Source organism: Aedes albopictus, chromosome 2 (genome assembly GCF_035046485.1).
Source record: "Aedes albopictus strain Foshan chromosome 2, AalbF5, whole genome shotgun sequence".
Lineage (NCBI taxonomy): Eukaryota > Metazoa > Arthropoda > Insecta > Diptera > Culicidae > Aedes > Aedes albopictus.
Window position 1 is genome coordinate 358,589,013 of NC_085137.1, and position 22,420 is coordinate 358,611,432.

Consider the following 22,420-nt stretch of genomic DNA (forward strand, 5'->3'; position numbering starts at 1 on the left):
CTGGGAATCCTGCAGCGATTGATTCTTTATATCTCTTGGGATTCCTAAAGATTTTTCTCCCGGAAATTTCGCCGTTATTGTTTTCGTGACTCTTTGAGGAATTTCTTCTGGAATTCCTTAAGGATTTGCTCTTAAGATTCCTTCAGGGATTTATCCTAAGATTCCTTCGGAGTTTCTTCCTGAGATTCCTAAGGATGTTTATCTCGATATGCTTTCAGAGAATTATTTTCATGGATATTTATTGGTCAGACATTTCTGCTGGGTTATCATCAGGGATTTATCTCTGGATTACTTGATGGATTTGTCCCGGTATTTTCAGAAATTTCTATTGGCAGGCCTTCCGGAACTCTTACATTGTTTTGTTTTTTTTTACGGATTTATTCCAGGTTTTTTCAGAGATTTTCCGGTATTCCTAGGTGATTTCTCCGAGATTCTTTCAGAAATTCCTGCAGTGACTCTTTCCGGATTTCCATCATCGATTCTTCCAGCGATTCATTCAGGCCTTTTTTTTTGGCGAAATTCCTCCAAGGTTTCCTTCACTGATTTCTTCCGGGATAATTTCAGGTATTACTTCCGGGATTTTTTCATGAATATCTCCAAGGTTTTCGTTAGGGCTTCCTACCGAGATTTTTATACGAGATTTCTTCCGGAATACCTTCAAGATTCTTCAAAAGATTCCTTCGGGGATTTCCAGCAGAATTCTTTTAGCGATTGCTTTACTTATTTCTCTCGTGTATATTTAAGTATTGCTCTCAGGAATCCATCAGGGATTCCTACCAGGATACTTTTAAAGATTTCTGTTAGAGATTCCTACCAAGATTTTTTGAGGGATTTTTCCTGAAATTCCTTCAATGATGTTTCCGTGTGTTTCTTTCAGATATTACTTTCGGAACTTCTCCTAGATTTTCGCTAGAGATTCCTCATAAGACTCTTTAAGAGATTCTTTCTGTGTCTCTGACAGGGTTCGTTCCAGGATTCTTACATTCATTTCTTCGGGTATTTCCCCCTGAAATTTCGTCAGAGATTTTTTCACTGAGTCCTCCCAAGTTTCTTCAGGGGTTTCTCCCGAGATTACTCTATTCTTCCGGGATTCCTCCCTGATTTTTTTTACGGGATTCTAATTCCCCATTTTTAAAGCAATATCCCGAACCTCTCAATAGTTTTTCAGGGATTCCTCCCGAGTTATTTTCAGGGATTTTTCTTCTAGGGTTTCTTTCGAGATCCCTTTAGAGTTTTTTCGGAGATTTGCTGCGGAATTTTGTTAGCGATTTTTTCACGATTAGCGATTCACGTATTTTGCTCAGGTATCTTCAAGCATTTCTTCCGGGATTCCACCAGGGATTTTTTCCTAGGGTTTTCCGTTTGGGATTTCTTCAAGGATTGCTCCCGAGATTTATTCAGTTATTCTTCCTCCAGGATTTTTTCAGGATTTCCTTCACTGATTTCTTCCGCGATTGTTTCAGGCAACTTTTGTGATTTCTTCAGGGTTTTATACTAGATTTGCGTTAGGGATTCCTCTCGAGATTCTTTGAGAGTTTCCTCCCGTGATTAATCCAGGGATTACTCCGGGTTTTTCTAGGGATTTCTTCGGGGATTTTCCCTGGAATCTTGTCAGGCATTCCTGTAATATATTTAGAATCCTATAATGTTTCTTTAGGGATTTGCTCTGGGATTTCTCCAGGGAAACATCCCAGGACTTTTTTTCGTCATTCCCCGAGCAGAGGAAAAACGCTTAAAAGCGGTATTTGTTTGTTTGAGATAAGAGGTAAAAATACTGAAAATAATATCTCAAATTTACTCCTGGAGCATCGTCCTCATAGCACATTTAGCTCTTGGTAAGATCTGGTAAGAAGCAGTGAGCTATTTGATTGATCTTCAAATATCAAATTTTGCTATTAGTCGGAAGGTTCAAGAACAAATTATTATTATTTTCGGTACTTTTTGTTGCATTGTTTAGAGTAAAATACTTTCAGAGTGTAATATACTCAACATGTGAGAATTCCTTCAGAGTGTGTAGAGTAAAAGTCAGAGTCAGTTTTTTACCAGACCAGGAAGTAAAATGGATGTCCTCCGATTTGTATTCTAAAATAGTGTATTTTCTCTGAATCCGAATGAACTATAACATGGTGTCAGAAGAAAATTCGAATCTGGTGTGCCTGTAATTTGCAAACCTGCAGAAAAAATCGCGAGTTTCCCGGTAGTGCGAGTCATTTTCGATTGAACAAAGGCCGCCGTAACCTTTGTCTCGAACGCTTCACACGATAGCGGTAGAATCGTAACGGGATTCGTCGGTCATTGCGCGGCTGCGAGTGTATTGGTGCATTAATGTAAAGGGGTATCAAGCAAGATGGAGGAATTAAAAGCACTACTTCAACAACAAAATCAAATCTTCGCATCTATGATGCACCGAATGGCAGAGCTGCAGCCAGCGGCACGCTGCGTTTCATCATCGCAGCCTGTCCCTCAGCCTCCCCCGTTGCAGCTGGAGGGAGATATGAATGAGAATTATGATTTCTTCGAACGAAACTGGCATAATTATGCACGCGCCATCGGAATGGACCAGTGGCCGGAGGCAGACGGTCCGAAGAAAGTCAGTGTTTTGCTCTCGATTATTGGTTTTGACGCGTTGAAAAAGTATTTTAACTTTCAACTGACTGAAGAACAGCGGCTCTCTCCGGAGAATGCATTGGCCGCGATTAAAGCGAAAGTTATCCGTCCGCGCAATGCAAATCTGGATCTTTTGGAGTTTCTTTCCGCGAAACAAGAAAGTGAATCGATCGAAGAGTTTTTAACCAAGTTGAAAGTGTTAGTGAAACCTTGCCAGCTGGGGGACCTTGAAGACAAGTTTGTGGTTTACAAAGTGGTGACCGCTAACAAATGGCCACACATTCGTAAAAAGCTGATCACGATTAAAGATATTACTCTTGACAAAGCCATTGACGAGTGTCGGCTGGAAGAAGTGTCTGCTCGCCGAATCCAGGAGCTTGCACTGAACGAAAGCCCCCGCCCAAGATCGACTGAGAGGCGATACGATCACGCCCCTTAACGACATTCGGTCGGAAACCGTATGGTCTACCGACCGAATGATGTCATCTTAAAAACGGATGACAGCGATATGAGAATAGAATGTCGACCATATGGTCGAGCAACTTTGTTTTTTAGCGATTGATATCAATAATGTCACCGCTATCTTTTTCTAAAAAAATATGTGTTAGTAGCTAGAGTACCCTTGCGGGCACCCTTTTCAAAAAATATGACATGTCCAGGATAGGACATGCGAAGAAAAAACGTCAATGTCCCGGGTGTCACGATCAAGGAACTTGTTACGCTATCGATGAATAAATTCGGTGCATCTGTGTGGCCTTCGCTCTGCAACTAATATTCATTCACATAGCGTGCGTCAACTCATACGCGAATAAGATGATCGTCATCCGTTTTTTGGGATGATTGCCGTATGACTGATTCGTCATTCGAAAACACGATTTTGGTAATTTGGACTGGATGGTCGGACAAATCAGTCGATTTCGGGATGGGGTTTTCGTTCAGTGTGCGAGTGACACAGTGGGTGAAGTGAACAAAGTACAGTCCAAAGAAAAAGAATTAAAAAAGTGCAAATTTTGTGGAGGACGACACTTGTTTGTGAAAGGTGCTTGCCCTGCCCTTGGGGAAAAGTGTAGAAGATGCAAGGGAAAAAACCATTTTGAGAAAATGTGTCGTAAATCTGAGGAAGCAAGGAAGAAAAAGAAGAAGCATATCAAGGAAGTGAAGGATGAAGAGGAAGAATACAGTAGAAGCAGTGATTCAGGAGAGAGATCGGAATACGATGATTCAGATTACGAGAGGGAAATCGGAAAGATTTACAACAACTCTTCTCGAGGGGGACATGTACTGGCTGATGTGCATTTGAGATTCAACGGCGGTTGGAAGAAAGTGAAATGTGAGCTTGACACCGGTGCAAATACGAGCCTAATCGGATTGAACTGGCTCCGCAAACTTTGTGGAGAAAACGAGCCAGCGTTGCTTCCTTCGAAGTTCAAGCTCCAAAGTTTCGGTGGAGGATCGATTCCACTGCTGGGGGAAGTGAAAGTGCCTTGCCGTCATAAAAACCAAAAGTTTAAGCTGGTGTTTCAAGTAGTGGACGTGGATCATCGTCCACTGCTTTCGGCAAAAGTGTGTGATGCGCTGAAATTGGTCAAATTTTGCAACTCGGTTTCGTTATTGTCATCTGGGGCGGAAGGCGACAGAGAAGATCCCCTGAAAGTGTACCGCGTTGAAGCATATCGTATCGCAGAAGAATATGGCAGTGTGTTTAAAGGGTATGGAAAAATTGAAGGAGACGTTTCGCTCGAGATCGACCCTGCTGTGCCCCCGCAGATTCAGCAGCCACGAAGGATCCCTATTGCGCTTCGAGGGAAACTTCGAGCTGGACTAGACAAACTCGAACAGGATGGAATCATCATCAAGGAATCCCGTCACACCGATTGGGTCAGCAACATCTTACTCGTAAATCGTTCTTCTTCAGGTGAGTCCTTCCGAATCTGCTTAGATCCAATTCCCCTCAATAAAGCGTTAAAACGTCCAAATTTGCAATTTGTCACGTTGGACGAAGTCTTGCCTGAACTTGGAAGAGCCAAAGTATTCTCGACGGTTGATACAAGAAAGGGGTTTTGGCATGTCGGTTTGGACGAAGCAAGTAGCCTACTCACCACCTTTTGGACACCGTACGGCCGCTATCGTTGGGCCAGGCTACCTTTCGGAATTTCTTCGGCGCCGGAAATATTCCAAACAAAACTTCGCGAAGTTATTGCGGGCCTGGAAGGAATTGAATGTTTAGCGGATGACCTCTTGATTTTTGGCTGTGGAGATACAGTACAAGAAGCCGCTGAAGACCATAACCAACGTTTACGAAATTTGTTTGCTCGACTACAGATGCACAATGTCAAACTGAATCGATCAAAACTTAACCTGTGCCAGCCTTCCGTTAAGTTTTTCGGACATGTCCTCTCGGATGAAGGTCTTCGTGCAGACGAATCTAAGATCTCCGCAATAAAGAACTTCCCCTCTCCAGTCGATCGTAAACAGTTGCAAAGATTTGTTGGTATGGTCAACTACCTGAGTAGGTTTATACCTAATCTAAGTACCAACTTTAACACGCTGCGAAAACTGATTTCGGAAAAGATCCCGTGGTCCTGGGGTCCGGTTGAAGAACAGGAGTTCCAAAAAGTCAAAGCCTTAGTAGTAGATGTCAAAACCTTGGGCTACTATGACGTAAAAAAGCCTTTATGGATCGAATGTGACGCCAGCAGCTATGGCCTTGGTGTGGCAGTGTATCAGGAGGACAAGGTCATCGGTTACGCTTCTCGTACCCTAACAGCAACAGAGAAAAAATATGCCCAACTTGAAAAGGAGCTTTTGGCTGTACTGTTTGCGTGCCTCAAGTTCGATCAGCTGATTATCGGTAACCCTAGAACCATCGTCAAAACGGACCATAAGCCTTTGATAAACGTGTTTCAAAAACCTCTCCTGAAAGCGCCAAAACGACTACAGCATATGTTGCTAAATCTCCAGCGTTACAGCATCCAGCTTCAGTTCGTCACGGGTAAGAATAACGTTGTTGTCGATGCTATCTCCAGGGCACCAGAGGATCAAGCAGCGAATCACACCGAGTACAAAAAACTGGATATCTATCGAATCTTCACCGAGCTAGAGGATATTAATCTTGGCAGTTATCTCAACATCGCAGACGACCGCATCAACGAAATTGCAGAGGAAACAGCTCAAGACAGAGTATTGCAAACCGTGGTACTCTATATCCGGCAAGGATGGCCGGAGAGGATCGACCGTGTCCCCGCGGCAGTTAAGCCGTTCTTCAAGCACCGGTTTGACCTGTCTACGCAAGACGGCATGGTATTTCGAAACGATCAGCTGGTAGTTCCACAGTCTCTTCATAAACAACTGATAGAGAAACTGCACGTGAGTCACTCTGGTATTGAATCGACATTGAAGATGGCCAGGGCTAACGTCTTCTGGCCCGGAATGAGCAATCAGATTAAGGATGTTCTGTGTGTGCGAAATTTGGAGCATCCCAGCCGAAACCAGAGATGAGAAGCCATGCAATCCCTGTTCATCCATTCCAATTAGCTTCTATGGATGTATTTTTCCAGGAGTTCCAGGGAAAACAACGGAAGTTTTTGGTCACAGTTGACCACTATTCTGATTATTTCGAGTTAGATATTCTCAAGGACATGACTCCCCACTCGGTAATAGAGGCTTGCAAACGTAATTTCGCTCGCCATGGTACTCCTCAACTCATCGTCACAGACAATGGGGCAAACTTTGTCAACGAGGAGATGGTGGCGTTCTCTAAATCCTGGGGTTTCAAGCACACAACCTCTGCGCCGTACCACCAACAGGCCAACGGCAAGTCTGAGGCTGCGGTAAAGATCTCAAAACACCTGATTAAGAAGGCGAAAGAATCAGGACAGGATCTTTGGTTTGTCTTGCAACATTGGAGAAACATTCCAAACAAAATAGGAAGTAGCCCTGCCAACAGACTATTCTCTCGCAGCATCCGTTGCGGTATCCCGATCCCGGTGACCAACCTGTTGCCTAAGGTAGTAGATGCAGTACCCGATTCAATTATCCAAAACCGCCAGAAGATTAAATATCAGTACGATCGTCGAACTCGGCATCTTCCAAGTCTTCAGATTGGATCTCCTGTCTATGTACAATTGCGACCGGACACCTCTAAATTGTGGACGCCGGGGGTGTTAAACAAGAAGCTAAATGATCGTTCGTATTTAGTAGACGTTGGTGATGTTAGCTACAGACGTGACGCCGTGAACGTGAAGCCTCGCAATGAACCAGTTCAACCGTTGACGAATAAAGATCCCGATCCGGCTCCGGCAGAACCGTCACGACCGATACCCGAGATAGACAACGGACAACTCAACGTTGTACAACCCGAGGGTTCTGAAATGCAACCTTCTCATCCCGAAACACTGGCAACGCGGCTTCCAGATCAAAGTAACTTCGAGGCGGTCTCTTCACCGCAATGTCCACCAGTTGATCCAGTCAGGGTACCCCATCCGACGACCGAACGTCCAAAGCGATCTTCTCGAATTCCAGCTAAGTATAAGGACTATGTAATGAATTAAACTAATTTCCGTGAAAAGGGAAGATGTTGCATTGTTTAGAGTAAAATACTTTCAGAGTGTAATATACTCAACATGTGAGAATTCCTTCAGAGTGTGTAGAGTAAAAGTCAGAGTCAGTTTTTTACCAGACCAGGAAGTAAAATGGATGTCCTCCGATTTGTATTCTAAAATAGTGTATTTTCTCTGAATCCGAATGAACTATAACACTTTTTCCTCTTATCTCGATCAAACTATTATCACGTTTTGATTGACAGTACTTGACCTCTACCCGGGTCCCTTCTTGATTCCTTGCGGGATTCTGATTGCACCCAGATTCATTAAATTATTCTTGCAGTATTTCCTATCGAGAAGCTTTCAGGAATTCTTCATGAATCTTTTTAAGGATTCTTTCCGAGCTTCAAACAAGGGCTCTTTCAGCATTCCTCCCAAGGATACTGCAGCGATTTTTTCCAAGAGTATCCTACTGGAATGAAAAGTTTAATTACAGCAAACAGGAGTGAGAGAGTGAGTAAAGACCATTCATTTTTGAGGCAGATGACTATTGCTGTGATAAGCTGTAATGTCTTTTCCACATGTTTGCAGTTAGCTTTTGCCATTATGAACCAGAATGTAACGGATTTATAGAAGTTGTGTTCAAATAGAACGTGACACAATTACGGTTTTTGACCCCATTTCCGGCACCACAAGTAAACACAATTGTCTATTACCTAAATTCACAAAGAAACGACCGTTTTCGTCCACTTCCTTCATTTGATTTTCTGCTGGAAAGTTGATTTTGAACGAGTTTACTGCACCTAGTCCAGAGCCAATTGTTGGCACCAGTGCCGAACTTCGAGCAAAATCAAATGGGAAATCACTTCGGCACCCATCTTTGTGCCGACGAAGTGCACTCGGCTGCGTGTAATAGTTGTTTTGTGCACTTGTGCGTCTTCAGACTGAACCTGCTGGTCACTGACTGTGATCCCATTGCGGAAATGTTGCGGAAATGATTACCCACGAAAGTGCGTTTGGAAAATATACGACAAGTAATATTTTGATTTGTTTTGCTGTGAGGTGCCCAAGTAGTTCGAAACCCTATCAGATGTTGAGAACCTACATTGATATTGTAGCAATTGAGCTCCCCTCATCACAAAACTATCATACTGGCATCCCTGTTCCACATTGCCAGCAAACGAAAGAATCTTGTAAACAAACCACCCATCGTCGGGGCCTGCCGTTGTTTTCCATCTAGCAAAGCAGCTGGGACGCGACGACGGCGGCGTGCGGTGGGTGGTGCAGCTGATGTGGAAAAACGATGGAAAACTTAACGAAACTCGCAGTTCTCCCGTAAGGGCAGTCAGTCAGTCGTACTGGTTGTAGGTACTAGCTGAGCTGCGAGCTCCGGTCATCACAGACAACATTCCGATTCCGACCGACAGGATGTCAGTTGTGCTTTGACAGTGGAGTACGTTCGGTTGGAAAACTGTTTTCTCCCGGAAAAGCGCGCGCCCGTCGCGAGTGCATCTCAGTGTCCGTTGCTGATTGTCCACAGCGTGTGTGTGCAGTGCATGCGGTTGTGCGTGGTGGTCCTTTCATGTGGTTGATTGATACCATCACCTCGGAAGCCGCACAGTTTGGAATTGACACTGCTTTGGGGGCACATGGCAAATAGTAAACGGCAAACTTCGAACGCTTTGGATATCGTGAGCGAATTGTGGGATAATAGTTTCACTCTGTAATTGGCAGTTGGCTGTCCGATTCGAAGTTACAGTCAGTTAAAGGATGGATTGTGATGTTTGAAAGTGCTTCGGAAATTTAAAGCCATTGATCCTTTGTGATGCTGTGTTTAGTGGGGGAAAACCCATCCAATCAACAGTCTCAACTAGTGCGATTTATTTGCCGAGGAATTACGACGTAATCGGTAGGAAGAAACAACACGCGGCTCGAGGAGGCAGTGAATAAAGTGATTGCAGGGGGGGAACCTTGATTCAAAATTCTATCATGATGTGTGGCTCACATGAGCGAAACATAACATTTTAATTTATAATGTAAACAAATTTTTCTGCAATAGATTTATTCCACATCGTTGGGTCGGGTCCACGAGAGTTGTTTTTGTGATCATATGTGCTCCATGGAGTGATTCATCATAAACAGCAGCTTGGAAGCGGGAAAATGCGTGAAGGAGATGTGGTATATATTCGCGCACATCATCTATGGTGGAGTGGTGGTCATGTTTATCTCAAAATGTGTGATTTTGTATCGTTTCGATAGACTTCTGGTGGGTATAATTTGCATTCAAGCATGATGTGAAGATAAAGCAAACTCGTTTGCTCCAGTTGCACCAAGTGGAGATAGACATTTCATTAATCGCAACGGAGTATCTTCTATGAAATCAAAGAATATCTTGGGGAAGGAAACCAAGAATTTCGTATCATGCAATATAACTGTTTAGATGAAGAGACTTCATTTTTTTTTAATTTTCCAGAAATAAAATCGCTTCTTCCATAAAGCATTTCCAGCCTAGAACGAGAAAAAAAGCCTTCTTTGACTCAATTATTTTTTTAAAAAATTCGAATATGTTTTTGTTTATGGTTATGATAAAATATCATTTTCTTTTGCAAAAAATGTAACTCAAAAACGGTTTGTTGGATTGAAATAATGTCTTCGAAGATGTTTGAGGATATTTGAAGGTTTAAAAAACATACACTGAGAGAAAGCTGACTTTTTGTCTCAAAATGGGCCAAGTACAGGATAGTCAAATACTTCCAACTATTTTTTTCTCGAATTTTTATTTTTCATCGATTTTAAAAGAAGCAAAAGGAAGCAATTTGTGAGACTTTGATATCAAACATAGATTCTACAGTCATTGCACAATTATGGGTCACTCTGTCACAATTAATAGTGAGTCAATTCGCCATATTATTCAAATGGAATTGACCCGTAATTGTGGGTGACCCATGATTGTGCTATGACTATACGTACAAGTTTCAATGAAAAAACTATGCATAATATAGTATTGTTCCGATTTTATCACGCCCCTTTTCAAAAACACTTTTAAATATTCTACAAAATCTATACGCATTTTTTATGTTTTAAACGTTGCAAAACACGCCTTCAACATTCATCTTGAAGGAGAGGGGAAACATTTGTTCTTGAATGTAACAGTAAATTAATGAAAAATAAAGGACTGACGTGCGGAGGGTGTGATAAAATCGGAACATTACTGTATATGCATATGCAATAGGGTGGCCCACACTTATATGAAAAAATAATGAAAAATGCCAAGTCTTATCTCCTGAATCAGTTGTTTTGAACTACCAGAACCTACGTTCAAAATTCAAGCAAAATCGTATAAGCCTAAGAGGGCGCTCAACAAGCTTGAAGTTTGAATGGGAAAACTTTTCGAAATGCATGCAGAATTCTTAAGTTTCCGTTTTTTACCGCTAGGTGGCGCTGTAAACATTCAATAATTGAACCCTTTGGTACTTTTGTAGGCGGCTATAAACCAAACAACTTTGTCGAAGACCGCAAAGTGATCCGTCGTTTGTTGAAAAAGTTATGCCCTAGGCAAAGTGTGGTGCAGCATTGGGATTTCATTATTGATATTAATCCTTTATGTAGGTGTTTTTCGATTTTTTGCCTTTCTCGTGCACCAAGGTGTACCGAAAGGCTATATGTTCACTCCAAAAACGAAAATTGGATAGCGTCCCTGGGGGGTCATGTTTTTTATACCAACCGACTCAGCTCGACGAGATGATGTCTGTGTGTATGTATGTATGTGTGTGTATGTGTACAAAAAGGTCTTCTCATTTTAGATATGAACCGATTTCAACTACCGATGGTTCATATACTCCATACTGTCCCATTGTTTCCTATTGTAAATGGTGCAACTAGGTCCAGCCGTTCCGGAGTTATGGCCATTTATGTGTTACGCACAGATACCCCAGAAAAGGGAAAGATATGAAAATGCAACAAACCCATACATGCGACCCATCAAATCGCCGCTTTTTCTATAATTTAATGAACGGTACTTAGGAAAATGGTTTAAGACCATATCTAAACCGGTAGCATTTCGGAACCGGCTCTGGGTGTCCTGCCGGAAGTGGCCAAATATTAAAGTGTAAAAACTCATACATGCGACACATTATATCGTGGCCTTTTTTTGTACGGTTAGCAAGAAAATAGGCTAAGCCCGCATTAGAAACTACTGGTAGTGTTCCAGAATCGGTTCCAGGTGTCTTGCCGAAATCGGCCGAATGAAAAAAGGAACCAAACCAATATTCGCAACACATCAAATGGCTTTTTAGGTATCCTGATGAACGGCTAACAAGAACAAATACCTCAGCTCATACTTGGGCAAACTAGTAGAGTTCCGGAATCGGTTCCGGTTGTCCCTCCGGATGTGGTCAAATGCAGAAGGGAACCGAACCGCATGCATACGACATATCAAATCGCGGTTTTTTCGATAACCTGATTACGGGTTTTCAAGAAAATTGCCTCAGATTACGTTAGAGACCACCGGTAGTGTTCCACAACCGGTTCCGGGTGTCCCGCCGGAATTGGTCAAATGTAAAAATGAACCATGTAAATGTTCCGGAACCGGTTTAGGGTGTCCAACCGAAAGTGAATAAATATGAAAGTGAACCAAACCCATGCTTGCGGTACATCAAATGGGTTTTTTGTCAGTAAACTGATGCATGGATAATAAAAAAATGGGCACAGTTCAGAAGTTACTACCGGTAGTAGTACTAGTTCCGGTAACCTAATAAACAGTTAGCATTTACATAAGCTCAGACCACATTTAAATATACCGGCAGTGTTCCGGAATCATTTCCGGGTGTCCCGTCGAAAGTTGCCAAATATAAAGTACACCAAACTCATGTATAATACACATCAAATCGTGACATTTCGATACGCTAATTAACGGTTAGCAAGAAAATAGGCTCAGACTACTCAAGAGGCTATTGCGGCTTTTGCAGAAGCAGCGTTGGGTGCTTCAGCAGAATTACGATAGTGAACAAAATCAATGCAAGCGAGAGATATGTGTAAGAGAACCAAAAACCTAAAAAAAACTATAGCAATCTCATAAAATCACACCATTTTAGATTCCTGAGATGTAAACATACAGTAGGATGGGTCAACGTTGTATGGAAAAAAATAAAATTAAAGCGCAACAGCCCTGAACATTTTTTTAAATCCCCTTCTGCGCCTAAAATTACTGCGCAAAACTTTTATACGACTGGAGGGCGAGCTCTGTAATGTGGTTGAAATTTGAATAGGTTTTAGTATTGGCAATTCAAATTACTACATTACAAATTTTACACCAATCTTGTAACCAATGATAATAAAATATAGCCTAAAGTGTGCAGAAAAAACTTTGTCGATCTGTGAAAAAAAGTAAATCGTAGCTTGTAATCTGGGTATGGATCGGCCACCAGTGAATGTGTCAACTGAGAGGACTGATATTGTCAGCTCTGCCTATACGTTGAACATAACATCGGAATAAGTGCCCCAATTTGATGATGACTTTGATAAAATGCTTGCTTTTCTAAATTAATTAGGATTGAGAAATTCATTGGTAAAAAAAGAAAAAAAAAGTAGGTGGTACAGTTTCAACTTGTTGTTATAAGAGCTTTCTCCTGCTCGTCCGTTACCAAAGCACAGAGATTTAGGGCTGATCAGAGACTCTTGGACAAGATTGATTGCGTCGACGGAAAGATCATGAATACATTTTCGATGAGAAACGCATTATCAACACTAGGTGGGTTTTCCCACATCTAACCATACTTGAGTTACAGCGAATTTAAGAAATGAGAAAAATATTGGACTTTGTGTAAGAACATCTTTATTTTTCATTCTTTGAGCAAACCACGGATGAAATCATAAGTATCCTCCTTATTATTCCAGGAAAAATCTTATTGTTATATTCTGGAAGAAGCCTTGGAGGAGTTTCTGGAACTCTTTTTTATCCATGAAGATTTTTTGGGAAAATTGTCCAATTTTAGCGAGATTTTTAAAAGAATCCTGGTCTTAGGTACCGTAAAACGGGGTCAAATTGATCAGCGGGGTGAAATTGATCATTCGGCTACTACATTGTTATTCCATACTAGGAACTCTTAAGCGTCGTAATGATCTTAAACTTTTTACGTCATCTGGTCCGTAGATGTCTAGAGATGAGTGTAGAATTTTATTTTTTTAGAAAAAAGTTAGTTTTGCGGTAATTTTTCAGGAATTTGCAATGTATTACTCATTCAGCTGAAATCATGGCTGCTAAACAATCGATTGCTAATAGGACTTCCCGTAAATTCTCTGTTTCAACATTTTTGTGGAGCCTTGGTTGGAAAGTTATGTAGCTAATCAGAACATGAAATAGTTAAAAAAAAGTTTATTTTACGATGGAATAGTCATTTATTGTGTTAGAAATCACTTATTTCAAATGATATTGCCTACCTTTAGGCGTTTAAGAGGCAATTTCAAAATTTAATTTTGCATTTAAAGTATTAAATTCACTAGTTGTAAGATTTTAAACGCGTTATTCGTTTTTAGAAGAGCAAAATTAAGCGGAGAAGGAGATTTTCCTTTCCAACCGATGCTTAATTGTATACTGATCAATTTCGCCCCAAAGTGGCATTTCCTTTTTTTGATGTTTGAAGTTATTTAACTTGAAGTTTAAATTTGTTGAACAATATTCTATAACACGGTTCCATGGAGATCCACTGGGTATTAATTTTATAGAAATTCTTTTGGCAATATTTGGAATTCCACTAATGTTATCCGTAAAAGTTGTTTTTAAGTGATCAATTTGACCCCGGATTACGGTAATTTATGAAGGAATCCTTGAAAGAACCGGAATCCAGGAGGAAACTTTGGAAAAAACTTCGATATATTTTAAAGGATTAGTTGTCACAATCCTCAGTGAAATTTATAAATTAGATTTCGGACAATCCTCCGAAAAAATTTCTGGAGCTCATGCATGAGATTTTTTAAAAATAATTCTCAGAATATTTGTTGAATCGTTTCTCGAAGGAATTTCTGTGTTTCAAAATGGAGAAATTTCCGGAGGGATCCGAGAAAAAATGTCTTGAAGAAGTTCTATTGGAATTTTCGGGCCTCATCTTCGGAGAAAGATGAGAAGTCTTCAGAGAATTTCTACAAAAATCCCGGAAATCATTGTTAGTTTCATATGTTTAGATATTCATTGATCAAACTTTAGATAAATTTCTGGAAATGCCTTCTTAAGACATCTTAGAGTTTGAATTTTCAAATATCTGGAAGATTTTAGTCTCGAAATATTTCTGAAGAAATTTCTTGAAAGAACTTCGTAACAGCTCCAGAAGAAAAAAATCTTAGCAGCAATTCTGGATATCAAAACATCGCAACTCTCTAGAATGCAAATACAGTCAGGTTTTTTACGCGGTTTTCATTTACGCAGCCGAACAAAAAAAAATTTTCATCGTTTTATTTTTGCATGATTTGAGAGAAATGGTGCGACTTTTTTACGCGGTTTTTCGGATTTTGAACTGTGTTTTTTTACGCGGTACGTATCCCCCGCGTAAAAAAAACCTGACTGTACATGAATCATGATTCGATTGAGATTTTCGTCGTTCCACCGTCGACTTATGTTGTACTGTTCACCCCTAAAACTTGTTTTTATCTTCTTTCAACTGAAATTTGACTCGTTCACACTCGAACAGACTCAGGCTCATCCACGACGGATAGCGAAACCTGGATGACAACAGCATTTGGCGGTTCGGTGGCTGTCGTTGGTGGTGGAAACGACGAACAAAGTGTAGGTACGGATGAGTGCGTCAGCGAAAAGTAAATTCTCCTACAATAGGTACCTAGGTATCAACACCAGCGGGTGTCCAGAGCCCCAGGATAAGGAAGGAACGAACAACTATAAATGCAATCAACTTTTAATTGGAATTAACTTCCGTATCCACGCGCGGCAGTTTCAATTTCGATTGGCTTATTGACTCGAGATATTAAGTGGAAAGGTGAATTGGGTGCCGCACTTGGATGGTAGTTTAATCAGGTGACAATTGCCAAGGGTAAGTGATTGTGCTACGAGTGAGTGCTTCAATGCCTTTTAAAATATATTATTGGTAATGGGTAACTTCAATGGAAAAAATGTAATTGATGTAATTATATTTGTTTGCTTTCTATGGACAAGTTTCAAAAGAAGAAAGCGCATCATTTTAAGTTAATCGCGAGAGTACCTCATAGCCTATTTGCAAGACTTTTGAAGATTTTTGAAAGTAGAAATAAATAATCAATGTTTTTTGAAACAATTGATATAATTTTTGCCTTTCTCGTGTACCTGCCTCGCACTCAAAAAACTAATTTTCGATAAAAGGCTCGGAGGGTCAAGTCACATATACCAATCATCTCAGTTCGATGAATTGAGATGATGTCTGTATGTGTGTCAGTACGTATGTATGTATGTATGTATGTCTGTGCGTAAAAAAGTTCACTCACTTTTATAGCACTTCCCATTGGCCGATTTTACGGATTTAAGCACGATTCGAATCGAAATTTTATCGCATTATTTGCTATTGATAATGTTCCAGATCGGTCAAGGGGTACCTAAGTTATGGCCATTTTAGTGATCTGGACTAGCACCGGTGGAACCTGCATATAAAACTGGACCAAGCCCCATCATGCGACACATCAAATAGCGCCAATTTTTGTAACATTTAGCATGTTTAACGAATTTTGTACGGAAATCATCAATGGAGCCCAAAAAATCCACGATGTCGACCCAAATTTAGAATAGCGACCCAAAATACAAGAAAGCAGTCAACAATTAAAAAAGGCAGCTGTTTTAAGAAGTGTTAGGCTCTAAAACCTAACTCTAATATTTGGTAAGGAGAAAATGTCCGGAATCCAAATATGACGACCAGAATCTCCAAGATGGCGGCCCACAACTCAGTATGGCAACTGTTTTAATGAATTTTAGGCTCTAAGACCATGCGATATGGATATATTTGGTATGGGGAAGATGTTCGGAGATGACCACAATATGCAATATGACGGCCACAATGCAGGATGGTAACTGTTTTAGGGAGTTCCTTGCAATATTTGTGTATTTGGCATGAAGAATACGATATCCAAGATGGTGGCCTAAAATTTAAGAAGGCAGATGTTTTAAGGAGTTTTGGCTCTGACATGTGTATTGTGTATGTGCATAAAGTAATGTTCCAAATTTTACTGTTTTCGCGCGATAGATCATTATTTGAGGATAAATCCCAGTGCTGTTGTTCAAAATGATTGTGTGTAGCACAGTTTGCAGTGCTGAAAGTATTGAAAATGCACGGAGATTTTATACAATGTTATAAAGCAATTTTGAAAAGGGGTATGTTAAAATCTAAGATGTTGGCCCATAACTTAGGACGGCTCCTGTTTTATGAAGCTTTAGAATCTTATGTTATGAAATATGGGCATAGGGAAGATGTTCGGAGTTCAAGCATGGTAGCCAGAAAAACCAAGATTCACAATTGAATATTGCGATTCTTAAAGATTGCTTTATCGCAAACCAGGCAATATTGATAGGAACATGTGAAACTTTAGATAAGAGTAACCAGACATTAAAAAATGGCGTTTCAAAATTCTCCTGATTTCTAAAATCTTAAGCTCAAAAAACTTGCAATTTTACTAAGGGCAGATACCCTAATTTTGAAACTTACTTTTTGTTAATCCAAAATGGAAAACTACAAATGAGTTTTGGATCGTAGTCTTGGATTTTATGAATACAGTACATCATTCTTATATCTAACGTATTAATATTGCGTAATATTGAGAAGCAGCTGTATTTTTCTACTTTTACTTGAGTTTAGTTGAAATGGTTTTAAAAAAAGACACCACTACCGCCAGGTTGATTAATAAGAGGTTTTGGAACCCCCCCCCCCTTCGTCGTCTTTTGTTAAGGACAGACTTGTTAGAATCCCAAAATGGCCGTCACAATGGCCGACTTTGACACCTACTCACGATTTCGAGCGCACAAATCTCTTCGTAAACAAAACCAGCGCATCTGGTATTCTTATTTTAAGCTAATTACAAGTGAGCAAGAGCAGAATAATAAAATGCACTGTTGTTTGAAGTTTGCTTCTTGAGATTTGTGCGTTTGAAATTCTGATGCATTGATGAAGCGGGATTCTATGACGTTTGTCCTTAAATGTTTTGTCGAAAAGTCCTACCAGAACATCATAAAAAAATCCTACATAAATGTTGTCCTAAACTTCCTACAGATTCACCTGCGGAGTGGAGCCTCGTAGCCGTGCGGTTAGGGACACCAAGCTTCTAATCGCATCATGCTGTGGGGTGATGGTTCGATTCCCGCTCCGGGCGATGAAACTTTTCGTGAGAATAGTTTCTTCTCCGTATCCACTGGTGCATGCTCCGTGTGTCCCTTGTCCAGTGTTAAGTTTCATTCAGTCTGTGCAGCCTTTGGCTGAAGACGGTGTCCGCGTCTTTTATATCCATGTACAAATCATGTTAAAAATATTAAATCAAAATTGCGAAAAGAAAACCACGTACTTAGTTGGGAATCTAACACTGGATTAAAAATTCATGGGACTGGCGATATTATGCTTCAAACTACGGATCTTTTTGGGCGCGTACGTTTCTTGAAGCCAAACTGAATTCGATTTCTACTGTATGTAGATGTAGAACATGGTTTACCTTCTTTAGCAATCCATAACTCATGCCGATGGATGTTTTATATTCTACAATACATCTATGTATCTGGGAAGACCAATGGAGACGCACGGTTGTTCATGATTTTCTCCAGTACTGGTTGTATAGGGTATGAATATCCTTCTTCATGCTATGGCCCTTTCTCTTTGCTATCATGTCTGCTCACTCCTAACAAAAAAACAAAACAAAGAGCGCTTATTAGCTTTGTTTTCGAAATAATAGAAATGAGAGCATTTTGCTCAAGATGCGATGCGTTCTGTACGCTTTTTTATTTAGTTCGTTTGCATTAATTTCGTTGGACTGGGTTGGGATCTCCAGGATATTTGCGTAGGCGCAGTCTTGTAGTGCAGCAAATCATTTGTTGCGCGTTTTCCCGGAAAAAGTTATTTGTAACACCCTCTTCTATAAGGTAAGACAAGCCGTCCTCGTCGTCGTCAGTTGCCGTCAGAGCTGTTGCGAAGGATACACAATTACAAGAATTGGAAACCCGTTTACCTTTTTCATGTTTTTCAATGCTAGTGCATCGTTGAGCCAAGACCAGCAGTGTCGTCACCAGCAGCAGTCTATATTGCATCTCATGCTGGTCCTTTTTTTATCTGTTTGCCTTTGCAGCAGATACATAGAACCGTCGAAGATTCCAGACAAAGTGACCGACGTCACTTAGAGGCGAGATGTTAATGCGTCACGTGCACTCTCCGCGCTGTTGATTAAAAGGTTTATCGTCATCTCTGCTGGAGGCCACACTGACGTAAAACCATCCCATCTCGTTGGTTGGTTGTTGTTCGCACAGGAACAGGTGTATATTTAAAACAAATGATGTAGGTTAGGTATGCGAGGAATGGTCGAAATTTTATCGCATCAAAAGCGCCTACAACCAATTGCCGCTGGCTGTTTCATTGAGGAATCGAAAACAGACTATTTGTAAACTGAGTTTGCACGCACCCACGTTCAATCAAGAGGAATTCACACTAATTCATGATGCCTTACTGCTAACAATGATACATGTCTTCTCAAATTGTTCAGATAATTCATTAGATTGATATTTTTTACCACTTTTGATAGTGACAAAATTGACCTGCTAATTAGCTGGAGTGAAGAAACAAGCGGTATATACGACGTAAATTTAAGCGTAAAAGTGACGTAATTTTCTGACACATTTAACTCAAATTTCCGTGCAAGATTCACAAAAATGTTAAGTCACATTGAATTGAATTTTACAAGAGAGAAGTATTGTTAAGTTCAAAGACCTGTTAAGATATGTCGTGATATTGTTTACGTGCTCTGCAATAAATTTACGTCACGGATATTTTTTTTTCGTAGTGTGTATTAGCTCAACAACATCTCTCATGCATATACTTATGTATGTAATTAACAAATACTACAAAACATCCCAGCCAGCACGAAGTCGCATATGATGTAGAATAAGATGCAAAAGTGGAGGCCATATGCGTACATGCTTCCATTTACCTGCGTGTAAAAAGTACGCATATCGCCTCCACTTTTGCATCCTATTCAACATCATATGCGATCGTGTGTTGGCTGGGATGTCACTTCATGTGTTGGCCCAAGCTATTTTTTAAATTATTTTTTGCGGCTTTGCGGGTGTTTAACATAAACATCTGAATTATCGATTTATGCAGAACATTTTGTATTGCGAAACTTAGTTATGTCGTTTCATTTATTTGACGAAATAAATTTGTTTTCTAAATATACAATATTCCAATAAAAATTTGCAGATATCTTTTCTTGAAATATGCTGATAAAAATTATTAGAGATAGTACTAGTAGCAAGTTAAATTTTGTGAAATCTTTCAAAATAACCGTTGGTCCTGCTAGTTATTTTTGGAGAATTCCATAAATAGGGTAAGAAATCAAACTTTGAACTAGTCAAATTGTAATCTTAATTTGAACCATTTCGAAATTCATTAAAACGACGTACTTTCTAGGCAAATATTGTCTCGATAAAGATGTTAAACAGCTTTCCGTAATATAACCTGATAACATGAACTTTGAAAGCATTGAAAAAAGCGTTTTTGTCATGGAAAACAGGCAATTGAAAAATCAATGTGATTTCACCCATTTCCCCCCAGAGAAAGCACATTTTCGGTGCGCGTACAGCTCATGCATTGTATCACACGCAATATGTGAACACGTCAAATGAAAGCTTATTTATCGTAGAATCGACCAACCGAATAATATTCCACATCATTTGTCATAAAATTATCAAATTTAAGTAATTCTTACTTGGAGAATGTTATCTTAAGTTGAACCATTTGTAATCTAAATTTGAACTAGCGGGGGCGAGCTTCCAGTGTTGGCCTGCAGACTGCGCTAGTGGTTGTTTTGTTTACTCTTGGGGGATGAAAAATTCCAAATTTAGTTTCCAAGTTCCTGACGGTTTTAGATCATTTTCAGTTGAAATTCCACTGTCTAATGAAAAATAATTATGAGAATTAGCAGATTCATGTGTTTTTCTATTGTTCAGCATTAAGATTAAAATTGGTTCAAACTATGATTACGATGGTTCAAGTTAAGATTAAAATCATTGTTGACGAATAATCGAATTTTTCAATGAAATTCAGTGCAAATACAAACTTTTTACCACTTAACAGAAAGCTTATATCCGTGGCAGTGTCTAAAAAATTCAGCCCAATGATGTTCAATCAGTGCGAAAACGCACACAAATAAACGAATGCAGTCTCCCAACAACATGACACAGAGAATGAACATGACAAAGAGAAAGCAAGACAATGAGAGCGACGCCTCGTAGTGTAATCAACTGTAGCTGAAGTTCTGTTTTGATCTTCAGTCCGAGCTCGGTGAATATGAATATGACTTTTTTTAATTTGGAAATGACTTTTTGTGATTTTAGGCTATTTAAGGCACGCAAATGTCGATATGTTGCCCTAATTCTAGTAATTATGCTTGCTTTAAGTGAATGGTATGCATCAGCAGCACTTTTTGCTTTTAAATCGTGCTTAAACCAAAAAATGTCAATTGAAGATGAATATGCTGACTTTGAATATCAGTCCGTGGTAAAAAATCAGCAGACAACGAGGTAATGAATTTTTCATCGCTTGAACTTCAGAGAGTGGCGCAGGGGTTGTCGAGGCGATAATCAAAACAAAAACAAATCTACGACGCAAGAGCCTCTGGGCATCGGTTGGGATGATTGTAATTTGACAAATTAAGACACTGATCCGTGGCTTTCATGTGCATACGATTTTGCCGTAGTAAATTATTCCCATGTGGGAGAAAAAATCACTCAAAATTCGGGCTACTTCGGGAAGCAGCAATTTGGTTCAACTTTTGATTACCTACCATATTATTTTGTGAAATTGATTGAACAAAAAAATCACAATTGAATTTCCTGAATATATTTAACATGTCGTGTATATTTTTATCAGCAGTTAACAAAAAATTTATATTGGTATCCAGACGATACTCATGAAGACATTAGTAAAGATTGTTCTGAAAAAATCCTGGGGAAATGAAATGCTGCGTTTTGCAACTGATTTCAGTAGGGTAAAAGCACTAGACTTCGCCACTGCTCTAGTATTCGCCCCCTCCATACAAATTCCATTTTTTATGTATGAAGTGGCGAAGATTGAAGCAGAATTTAAGGGGGGCGAAGTCTAGTGTTTTACCCTATAACTATTTATGGACAATTAAAGCAGACTGATCTAAGAAGTTGAATATTGTGACAGTTTCAGATACAGTTGGAGAAATCTTAATCACACTATTTAAAGAAATTGTCAACCAAATTCGCGTATAAGTTTTTGGTGGGTTTCCGGGAAAGGTTGTTTGAAGAATTTATGTTTTTTTTGTCTGTATTAACGAGATTTTTAACCCTAGGCTAGTTCATCTCAGGACCCACGCTTTACTTCCCTTCCGAAGGAAGAACCCACATTTTGTGAGTATGTCGGGAGTGGGATTCGATCCCAGGTCCTCGGCGTGATAGTCTTGTGTTCTAACCACCACACCAGGTCCGCTCCACAAGAATTTATGTGATTTAATAAAAAATGTTAATAAACATAACTAGAAATAATTGTAAAAGAGTGGCAGGATCCATTTTTCATGAACTTCTGTAGATTTTTTTGAAAGTCGTGAAAACTCTGGAAGGTACATCGGGGCAAGTTGAAACGGGTGGGGTAAGTTGAAACAGTGGTTAATTTTATTTAATCATGATAAACTATGTTAATGCCATAACATCTAAATAAATGCCATAAATTTCTAAACATATGCCCGGTAACAATTTTTTTTAAGAATCCTGGTGTATGACTTTTGATTCGTTTCTATTTGGCAAAACCATCAGCTTTTTTGCTGAATTTATACCCTGTCAAAATTTAAAAGTTTTGGATTCTTTTTTAATACGATTTATTTGATTTTTTTACTTACAGATATTCCAGTAGCTAAAATTCACCATAATATTTTTTTTATTTGGCAGGCTCGGTCGTGTATAACACATTACTGAGTTGACTTTGGAGTTGTTGGTTTTAAATTTTACAATATTATTTGTATATTAAAAACTATCAAAGAAAAAAAAAACATAAAATTAGTCATGATAAAGACACTACACCGTCTTCAAC

At 39.6% G+C, this 22,420-nt stretch overlaps 2 protein-coding genes across 5 annotated transcripts in view; both read left to right on the forward strand.

Annotated features, from left to right (window-relative positions):
* LOC109403791 (regulator of G-protein signaling 17) overlaps positions 1 to 22,420 on the forward strand; it is a 165,719-nt gene that overhangs the window by 58,914 nt on the left and 84,385 nt on the right. For 2 of the 4 annotated variants that reach the window (XM_062852835.1, XM_062852836.1), the window contains exon 1: positions 8,409 to 9,057. The exons of the other annotated variants lie outside the window; for them this stretch is intronic. The gene's annotated coding sequence lies outside the window, so the exon portion shown is untranslated. Of the gene's footprint in view, positions 1 to 8,408; positions 9,058 to 22,420 lie in introns of those variants that run through there. 4 annotated transcript variants of the gene reach the window in all.
* LOC134287240 (uncharacterized) lies at positions 3,555 to 7,357 on the forward strand. The gene is made up of 2 exons (XM_062848912.1): positions 3,555 to 4,522; positions 6,808 to 7,357. The coding sequence occupies exons 1-2, from the start codon at positions 3,709 to 3,711 to the stop codon at positions 7,155 to 7,157; spliced, it is 1,164 nt and encodes a 387-aa protein (XP_062704896.1). The 5' UTR covers positions 3,555 to 3,708; the 3' UTR covers positions 7,158 to 7,357.